At 34.5% G+C, this 10,358-nt stretch overlaps 1 protein-coding gene across 1 annotated transcript; it reads left to right on the top strand.

Annotated features, from left to right (window-relative positions):
• The first annotated feature begins 3,692 nt into the window (after positions 1-3,692).
• LOC114380005 (receptor-like kinase TMK3) lies at positions 3,693-7,710 on the top strand. Its single transcript, XM_028338879.1, has 3 exons — positions 3,693-3,877; positions 4,076-6,453; positions 6,833-7,710. The coding sequence occupies exons 1-3, from the start codon at positions 3,864-3,866 to the stop codon at positions 7,342-7,344; spliced, it is 2,904 nt and encodes a 967-aa protein (XP_028194680.1). The 5' UTR covers positions 3,693-3,863; the 3' UTR covers positions 7,345-7,710.
• Positions 7,711-10,358: the final 2,648 nt, after the last annotated feature.

Genomic DNA, 10,358 nt, shown 5'->3' with positions numbered 1-10,358 from the left:
TTTAATAGCTTCAATTCCCTTTCAACTACAAATATGGCAAAATGCTTTCCACCGTCTGATGGAGTTGGTAGAGGAGCAACAGGAGGAAGAGATCTAGCATCAAACTCACAGATAATAACATCAATGTTGGTTCCAACAGCTACCAGATGTGACTGCAAAGTATGTGCAACCATACAATACACCTGCCCCAAAAATCAGAGGCAAAATTAAGTTTGACCAAACTCATTACTAGGTAGAGTCAACAAAAAGAATGGGAAATTGGGCAAGGAGTAATGAGGGCTAGGCTCAAAATCCAACTTCTTCTTTGTTAAAGAGGATTCATTGGCCCGAGGTATGATAAGCATATTATATAACATACAGAAACTGATAACAGGATTGAAGTAAAACTTTTCACAAATTTTGTTACAGGATTTTCTAATTGAAAATGCATAGGGAATTTTTTGGTGTGGTGCGAGAAGAGCAACGAAAATACACCAGTTGTCGGTTGTCGGTGTGGTGCGTGCGAAAAGAGCAAACACACCTGTCATCGTTGCGGTGCGAGAAGAGCAAACTGGCAAACATTATTTAACGATGTTAAACAATTTTAACGACAGGGACCTATTAGAAATTAAAAGGTAAGGTAGATTACATGGACTAAAAAAACCACCTATTAACTATAGGAACTAAAATGGATAAGTTTGGAAACTATAGAGACTAAATAAGTAATCAAACCTAATTTTTATTACAGAAAAATCAAACTTATAATTTTTTTTTCTTTTTTTCACCACTCACTCAATCTTGTATATATCTTACATATGTACGTGTTTGAATGTTAAAAAGTGGGATTAAACTTTAACTTAATCCTATAAAATCCGACATGTGAGACTTATATAGTTAATCTTGATACTATTTTTATTCGATGAGAGATTTTAAGATGTTTTATTTTTCTCATGATTATCCGCTATGTGAGACTTTCAATACACCTCTCTATACCATATTTAATCTTTTTGGATTGATTCAGTTTGACAAATTTTATGAAAAGTTATTTATAATCAAAAGTAAAAAATTATACGTCAGATCATTCTAATAAATTTATTTACGAAAACATTAAATATATTTTAATATAATAATTCTCATCATAAACAAAACAAATCGATAACTTTAAGTGAATTAAAAAAAACATTTTTATTAATTTAGAAGGACCACATATTAAACTTTTTTATAACTAATATATTTTAAATTAAATGTAAATATAAAGTTAATTATAGTATTAATTATAAACAATTTGGATTGTGTTAAGCATGTTGACAACTTGATATTAAAATCTTCAAATGATTAGGGGTAAGATTGAACTAACTATACGCGCGGGTTCGTCCATTCACATGTTATTTTTAGGCAATTTGCTATGCAATAATGCTTTCTTGGTATAAGATACCTAAGTTACTTCGGATGCTAAACTAAAGTTAAGTAGTATGCTTTAGGAATATTAATTTTAAAGTTAAGCAAATATATGTCTAGTGAAGCAAACTTTCCCACATTATAAAATATAAATAAATATTTTTTTTTGAGAGAGATAAATAAATAAATAAATATATTAAGTAACCCCAAATTTCTCCCTCGAATCATATTGCAATATAATGTCTTGTTCTAGAGGGCGCAAAAACCTCCCTAAACTTCAACCTCCAGTTAAATAATAATATCATGTGATATGGTTCAAAATTCTCTTCCGTCTTCCACCTTATGTTTTTGCAGAATTAATTTCCGTTAGCATATGCATATGTAGGTCTTTATTCCAAGGAGCATAAACATTTAAGCAGTGCATCAATTAATTTATTGCAAGTGGGTCATTCTTTAGTGCTAGCAAGTCTAAATTTGTATGAGCACAATACACCCTTTTTTTTTCTTCTGAATTAAATGCACAATACTCCCTTCTATTATTGGGAAATGTCTCTTATATATACATATAATTAACTACTGCTAATACATAAAGGACATGAGAAACAAATGAAGAAGTTTTATTAAACAAGAGGAAATAGTAATTCTTGGGTTCCATTTATGTTTGTAACCTTTTTACTTGGAAAATCATTTTTTATATGACTGCAAATTCTAAACCAACGTAGCTTATGATCCGTCTTGATCTTAAAATTAAGATGGTGATTAACTTCTGAGATCTACTCGTTACTCCCAAAGGCCATGTGAATGGCTATTTTAGCTGATTCCTCACAGTACCTTTGCATACAGGGGCGGAAGTATGCTATAGGGTGCCCCCTAACTTTCTCCGATTAACTTTTATTTATAGATGATATTTTAATCTTTAGTTATTTTTATTTAATAGGTCTGATTTTGTACATAGTAATATTTAAGTGTTGTGTTTAATTTTAAATATAATGACATTTTCTTTTCTCTTTTAGATAAATAAATATTTTTTATAGTCTTTAATTTAGAGAAAATTGGATTCTTTTCCCTTTAGATAAATAAATATTTTTTATAGTCATTGAACAACACGCACTAAGTATGAGAGAGGAGGTGTGTTCCATCCTTAGATATGGAGGGACCAAGAATTTAAAATGCAACTAAATATTTAGAAAGTTGTTTATTTTTAAAAGGAAATTTGAAAAATTACTGTAGATTGTAAATGATTTTCATCGTATATAAGAGAGATGTTTTTACATATCACTGTAATTAATGTTTTAAAATATATACACATATTTTGTATTACATTTTTAACTCTTTTTCTTGTCACTATCTCACAAAAAGTAAACCATTATCCGTATTCTTTTTTCTTTTCTCTCGATTTAATATACAAAAGATTTAATTGTGAAATTTTCTGAATACTGAAAAAATATAATTTTATTAAAGAAGTTCTAAAACAAATGTGGAAGAGACCAGGATATGCTTCAATAAAAGCAGTAGTTTCTAGTTTCTACCTACCAAAAGAAATAAAAAAAAAAAAAGGCAAGTAGCCTCCAAAACAGTGAAAATTCTTCAACAAATTGAGTGATTTTACTTAAAAGAAAAATTATTGCAAAGAAAATCAAATAGTGGTATTTGAGCAATTATTTACGGACCGACATTAGCGGAGAACTTCCTAAATTGACCCGCCACCATCAAAGCCTACACACATTCTAACGAACTTTCCTTAACAGAGGGACCTACTGTTTGTTTTTGGCTTTGCCACCACAGTCTACAGTTGCAACAACATTAATGTTGTTCATGAGTTATAGCTCGAGTTGAATTTTAGGATTCATAGAACTAATATGATTTCTTTTTTAACCCACTCTTCTGAGTAAGAATCTTTTCCATAATCAAAATTATCCATAAAAGAAAGAAAGACAAGCACATTGTATGAGACTCACATAAATAACTAATAGGACCCAAATGCATTGCAAGTGTCTTTCTCTCTTCCAAATGGAGAGAGTCCAACCCCACTCTTGAGTAAAAAATTACTCCTACATTAACGTGCCTATGATTTAGGTGCCTATATTAGAAAACTGCCAATGCCTCTAACAAAAATATCTCAAACAAGATCCCCCTTGGTCCACATAATTCCTACATGGAACACTGTCATCCACTTGCTAGTTGTTAATCACAACAAATGGGACAAAATGATTGTTAACTTATTTCTTTGTTTCTTCCTTTTACCATGCGTCCCAATTTTTTTAATAGAAATAGAAATCACAGCCAACCAATGGTAAGAGGCAAAAAGGAAAATGTGAATCTTTGTTTCGCGTTCCTTCCTTCGTAAAATGTGAAAAAAGTTGAAGAAACTCCACACTCCACACTCCACATTCCCCTACCTGTCCTTTTCTCAATTTTGGGAACTTTAATTTTCCCTCTCTCAGTCTGAGACATTCAACATTTTCTCAATAAAAAGCTCTTTGTTTATGCGTGTTTCCTGGTAAGAGTAACTACTAAGCACTCACTTTCATACTCATGTTATGTTCTAATAGTAGTAACTTCTAAGCTTCTCATTAATCATTTTTCCGAGTTTTGTGGTTAGTGGCCACTGTCTCATTTTGGTGTCTGATTAATATTTGGGGTTCTGAGTTTACTGAGAAAGTTCTTATCTTGATGATACTGTCTTTTGTTTTCCCAGGCAAACCATGGAAGGCGTTCAGTTAGAAAAAGTAGTCTTCTTGTTATGTTTTGGTCTAATAATTACAATGAGTTATGGGGCTACAAACCCAAATGATGTCAAAGTTTTGAATGATTTCAGAAAAGGGTTGGAGAATCCAGAGCTTTTGAAGTGGCCAGAGGAGGGAGATGATCCCTGTGGTCCTCCTTTATGGCCTTTTGTGTACTGTTCTGGAGATAGAGTAACTCAGATTCAGGCTAAGGATCTTGGTCTTAGAGGGACATTGCCTCACAACTTTAACCAACTCTCAGAACTCTTCAATTTGGGTCTCCAACGCAACAACCTTAGTGGGATGTTGCCTACTTTTAGTGGATTATCCAAATTGAAATATGCTTTCTTGGATTATAATGCATTTGATGCAATCCCGGCTGATTTCTTTGATGGACTTAGCAGTCTTATGGTCTTGACATTGGAAAAAAATCCACTGAATGTAAGTAGTGGCTGGTCGTTTCCCATGGATTTAGAAAAATCAGTTCAATTAACGAATCTTTCTTTGGCGTTTTGTAATTTGGTTGGACCGTTGCCGGATTTTCTGGGCAGGTTGCCATCCCTCACACAACTGAGCCTTTCAGGCAACAAACTGACTGGTGCCATTCCTGCTACTTTTGCTCAATCTTCAATCCAGGATTTGTGGTTAAATAATCAAGAAGGTGGAGGGTTGAGTGGTCCTATTGATGTTATTGCTTCAATGATTTTACTTAGACATGTTTTGCTACATGGAAACCAGTTCACTGGGCCAATTCCTCAGAATATTGGAAATCTTACTTCCTTGCAGGAACTCAATCTCAATAGTAATCAACTTGTTGGCTTGATTCCAGAGTCCCTAGCACATATGGAACTTGAGATCCTAGTGTTAAATAATAACATGCTAATGGGTCCAATACCAGAATTTAAGGCTGCCAATGTTTCTTATGATAACAACTTATTTTGTCAACCGGAGCCTGGGCTTGAATGTTCCCCTCAAGTTGCTGCACTACTGGATTTTCTGGACAAGCTGAATTACCCTTCATTTCTCATATCTGATTGGGTTGGTGATGAACCATGCACACGCAGCACAGGGTCATGGTTTGGATTGAGCTGCAATTCCAACTCAGAGGTATCTGTTATCAATCTACCTAGACACAAGCTAAATGGTACTCTAAGTCCTTCACTTGCTAAGTTAGATTCACTCCTTGAAATTAGGCTTGCAGGAAACAATATAACCGGTTCAGTTCCCGGTAATTTTACCGACTTAAAATCTTTAAGGTTGTTGGACTTAAGTGATAACAACCTTGAGCCTCCATTACCAAAATTTCATAATGACCCGAAGGTTGTCACTGTGGGTAACCCTCTTCTTCCTAACCAAACTGGAGGAAGTCCTAGTCCTATGCCTATTAACAACCCACCTTCACCACAGAATCCATCACATCCTCCATCCTCTCATGAGTCACCTGTTCCAGATCAGAGTTCAAGATCAAATCAATCCAAACCAAATGACTTGAAAATATTCAAAGCAGTAGGAATTGTGGCTGGAGTTGCTGTGTTTGCAGTTGTAGCTCTTTTGGTTGTTTATCCCTTCTTATGTTGCAGGAAGAACAAAAAAGCCTCCTTGGATGCTCCAAGTTCCATCATGGTTCACCCACGCGATCCATCTGATTCGGATAACATGGTTAAAATTACGGTTTCAAACGCCACTGGAAGTTTGTCAACAAAGACTGGGACAAGTTCTCAGAGTAACATTAGTGGTGAAACTCAAAACTCTCACATAATTGAGGATGGAAACCTTGTCATTTCTATACAAGTACTACGCAAGGTTACCAATGATTTTGCTTCAGAAAATGAACTAGGCCGTGGAGGGTTTGGGACTGTTTACAAGGGAGAACTAGAAGATGGGACAAAAATAGCAGTGAAGAGAATGGAGCATGGGGTTATTAGCAGTAAGGCATTGGAGGAGTTTCAAGCTGAAATAGCTGTTCTTTCCAAGGTCCGGCACCGGCATCTGGTATCCTTGTTGGGGTATTCCATTGATGGCAATGAAAGACTTTTGGTTTATGAATATATGTCTCTTGGAGCTCTAAGCCAGCATCTTTTTCATTGGAAAAGCTTGAAGTTGGAGCCTTTGTCTTGGTCACAGAGGCTTGCAATAGCACTAGATGTTGCTAGAGGGATGGAGTACCTTCACAGTCTTGCCCGTCAGACCTTTATTCATCGAGATCTTAAATCTTCTAATATCTTATTGGGTGATGATTTTCGGGCTAAAATTTCAGACTTTGGTTTGGTGAAGCATGCCCCAGATAGTGAGAAGTCTGTAGCAACCAAGCTTGCTGGGACATTTGGATACCTTGCCCCTGAATATGCAGGTATGGCTTGCTTAAAATCACCTCTTCTGACCATGATGCAATTGTAGAAAATGAGCATTATCTACATAATGGTATCATTATACTCTCTATATATCATGCATGTAGTTTCTGTTAATTTATATTTAGTTATGTTATTCTTACAATGAAAACATCTTAGTAGCGTGCAAAAGGTTTCTCTTTCTGTGTTTGTATTTTAACAAGAAAATGATATCTAATTACATGTCTTAAATGTTTCAACATCTGTAAGCAATACGATCCTTGTATCCCTTATCTAATAGTGGAGTTCAGACCATAGGAAATATATGATGTCTTATCATCTTAGTATTCTCAGTTTGATGCGCCTAGCTTTGCATACTAATTAAGTTTCCGTGTGTTTCAGTGATGGGGAAAATCACCACAAAAGTTGATGTGTTCAGCTACGGTGTGGTGTTGATGGAACTTCTGACTGGACTTGTGGCACTTGACGAGAGTCGGCCAGAGGAAAGCCGGTACTTGGCCGAATGGTTTTGGCGAATTAAATCAAGCAAGGAGAAGCTTATGGCTGCTATTGATCCAGTTCTGGAAGCATCTGAAGAAACTTTTGAGAGCATAACCATTGTAGCTGAACTTGCTGGACACTGTACTGCAAGGGAAGCACATCATAGGCCAGATATGGGTCATGCAGTCAATGTCTTGGCAGCATTAGTGGAAAAATGGAAACCAGTTGATGATGAATTAGATTGCTACTCTGGCATTGACTACACAAGACCACTTCCTCAAATGTTGAAGATTTGGAAGGAAGCAGAAAGTGGAGAGTTTAGCTATGCTTCTTGTCTCGAGAACAGCAGAAGCAGTATTGCAGCCAGGCCTTCTGGTTTTGCAGACTCTTTTACCTCTGCTGATGCAAGATGACTTAGAGGTAACTTCAGTGAAATGTTGCTGTGTCCTTTTAAAATTTACTTGGATTTAAGTCTGTGTCTGCAGCCAAGAGGAAATTTTTTTATGTATTTGCTCTTTGTACTGATTTTGGACACTAAAATACTTCAAAATACCATACAAAGATGTAGATAAATTTAATTTCTTTTTCTCTTTATGTGGCCCTGTAATGAGTCTGCGTGACAAGTTATATTCATCTATGTTATCCTATCCATGTTGTCATAGGAGGTTTGATTATTTTGCTAATGCTTAGCAATATATTTTTATCTATCCGAAGAGTTGCCTATTATTTTCTACCTGGATGGATAAATTAAATATGGTGACACATTTGGCTTTTTGGTACCCAAGTCTTAGAAGCATCTGAAGTGCTTTTTGTTCTAATTGAATCTTCCCGAGAACTACTGGAATATCATGCTACTTGATTTGTATTACCCCAAACTTCCATTATTTTACGATACTTTCCCATCTTCAACAAAACTTTATGGCATTTCACGGGAAGAGATTGGAACTAAGATTATTGATCATGTGGGTATCTACATGGAATTTGAATTGTACGCAGATACTATAGAAATAAATATGTCAAATTTGGAAATAGGCTTAAAAGGCCCAAGAAGAAATGAAAGAAAAATATCTTTCTCCTTATTTGGAGTATTAAAAGAAGACAATGAAACAGGACTTTATTATTTTATTTGAATATTAAATTATTAACAAATAACGACTATAGTTTTGTTTCCTTAAAGTATACTCTAATTTTAAAAAATAAAAAATGTTTTCTAAGGAGCATATAGAAAATTTTATCGTCTTCTCATTTATTTTAAAACTCCTAAACAATGTGATTATTTTCTTCTCCTTAGTACGATCATCCAGACGAACCAGACGTAGTTTTGCTTTTAGATAAATTCGCTGGGAACAAAAACGTAAAGCATAAAAGCGAGAAGAAATGGAAAGATCAATAAGAATGAACACAAAAAAAATGATATCGAAAGATTAGAACTCTACAACCTGGATTCCTTTAATGATAATTTTTCTTAAAATTAGCAAGTATTTCAATCTATAACAATTTATAATGCATTAGTTAACTGAAGAAAGGAGACAGAGGGGGGAGGGGGGAAGGTTGAATAAAAATTGCAAAAACGTGAATGAAGTTACATTTTAATCACGTGGGAGAAGAAGAAAAAACTTTGAGATTGAGATGAACTATAAAAAATATAATAATCTTAAAAATGTGATTGTATTTCCTTTATATCATTATAAATAATAATTCATATAATAATCATAAAAATGTGATTATATTTCCTTTACAATTTTCCCCATATTTTTCTATTTATGTTATTCATTATTATTTGTGACTATTTTCTTTGTTCATTTTTATCTCTTCTTCCCTTCTTTTTTTTTTGACAAAATCTATTTTTTACTTCTCAATAATAAATACACATCACTAGGAGAGTGAAAAAAATCCTTTTTATTTATACATAGTCATTTGCTTGCACCTCTCTTAACTTCATTCAAGTAAAGAAGGTGAGATAACATTTTGTTCTTTTCACCTTAATGCTAGAAAAATAAAATGAGAAAAGGATGTAACTCTATTATTTATGTATATAAAAAAATTAATCTTACCTCCCTAGCATCCTTGACGGTTAGGACCACCTGCCCTATTTGGCCACCAGCTTCACCACATGGAATAGAAATCTTAAATCAACTAATTCAGTTGTGGCCTTCTCTAAGAGGTTGTTGGTGCCTCCCGGAGGATCAACCAGGTGGTACTCCGGTTTTCTTTGAAGGTGCCTCATAGCCTCGCGCCAATGCTCCTGTGCTTTCATCGTCTTGACTAGCACTGACCAGCCTATTCATATTGCTATCAAATGGCACTTAACTCCGAGGCCTTCGAAGTGGGAAAGTTCAATGGAATTGAGAATTTCGAGTTATGGCACTTAATCCAATTTTTTCTCTTTTATTGCTTCTTTTGTGTTTAAACATTAAGAATTTAACATCTTCTGAGTTTTTATCCCATAGATGCTAAAGCTAGTAAATTTATAGTGTTTTTTGGTGATAATTTTTGTAGAGATACAACAAAAGACATGGAAAAGAATTGAAAAGTTGGAAAGTTGCACTCAATACGCCAACCTCGCTTAGTGTGTGAGGACTGCTCAGCGTGACAACTTCGTTTAGTGTCAGAAGTCACATGGGAAGTCAACTGTCATGTGCATACGCGCTTAGCGCATGGTGCACGCTTAAGCCAATTGGATTTTTTGTGTTGCGCTCAACACACCATCTTGCTTAGTGCATAATCAATGTTGAAAAACATGATTGTGCTGTGTTTTAAGAGAAAAAAAGGAGGGAACATACATTCATTCATTTTATTGAATTGTAAGGAGCTAGGGCACGGCCAATGGAGAGAAAACCATTCATTTGGAGCATTTCATCTCCATTCTTCTCCATCTTCCTCCATTTTCCTCCACTTTCTTTATCCATTTTTGTATTTATAAGTCTTTCATGACAATGAAAGGCTAAACCTCTCATTGTTGGGAGCTTAGCTACCAAACACTTTTGATGTAATGATTCTCACTATCTATTTAATGTTATTATGATATTATTGTCTCTTTTATGTGCTTATTATTGTGTTTATGGCTTAATCGCCCATGCTCATGTAGTGTTATAAGGTTTAGGCATTAGAAAGTGTTTAACTTTTAAGAACTGGAAAAAAAACATTTAGGTAATCCATCCCTAGGGATTGAATGGTGTTATTTAGTCTAAATTATGCATCTCTGTTCATAATGCAATTTGTCTGATTTATCTCTTAAGGGATTAGGAGTGAAATTAGGTAAGTTGGGCTTTATCATATGAGGAATCATGACTAGAGTATGCAAGTAGATGTAAATAATAACTGAAATAATATTGAATAGAAAAAATCATTAACGTTACATCAAGAGTAGTTTTGGTAGGCTGAGCACTTAACATGCTTGTAATTTTGCATCAATTATCACTTCATT

Source organism: Glycine soja, chromosome 12 (genome assembly GCF_004193775.1).
Source record: "Glycine soja cultivar W05 chromosome 12, ASM419377v2, whole genome shotgun sequence".
In the NCBI taxonomy this organism is placed as follows: domain Eukaryota; kingdom Viridiplantae; phylum Streptophyta; class Magnoliopsida; order Fabales; family Fabaceae; genus Glycine; species Glycine soja.
This window is presented reverse-complemented; position numbering and strand designations above follow the sequence as displayed.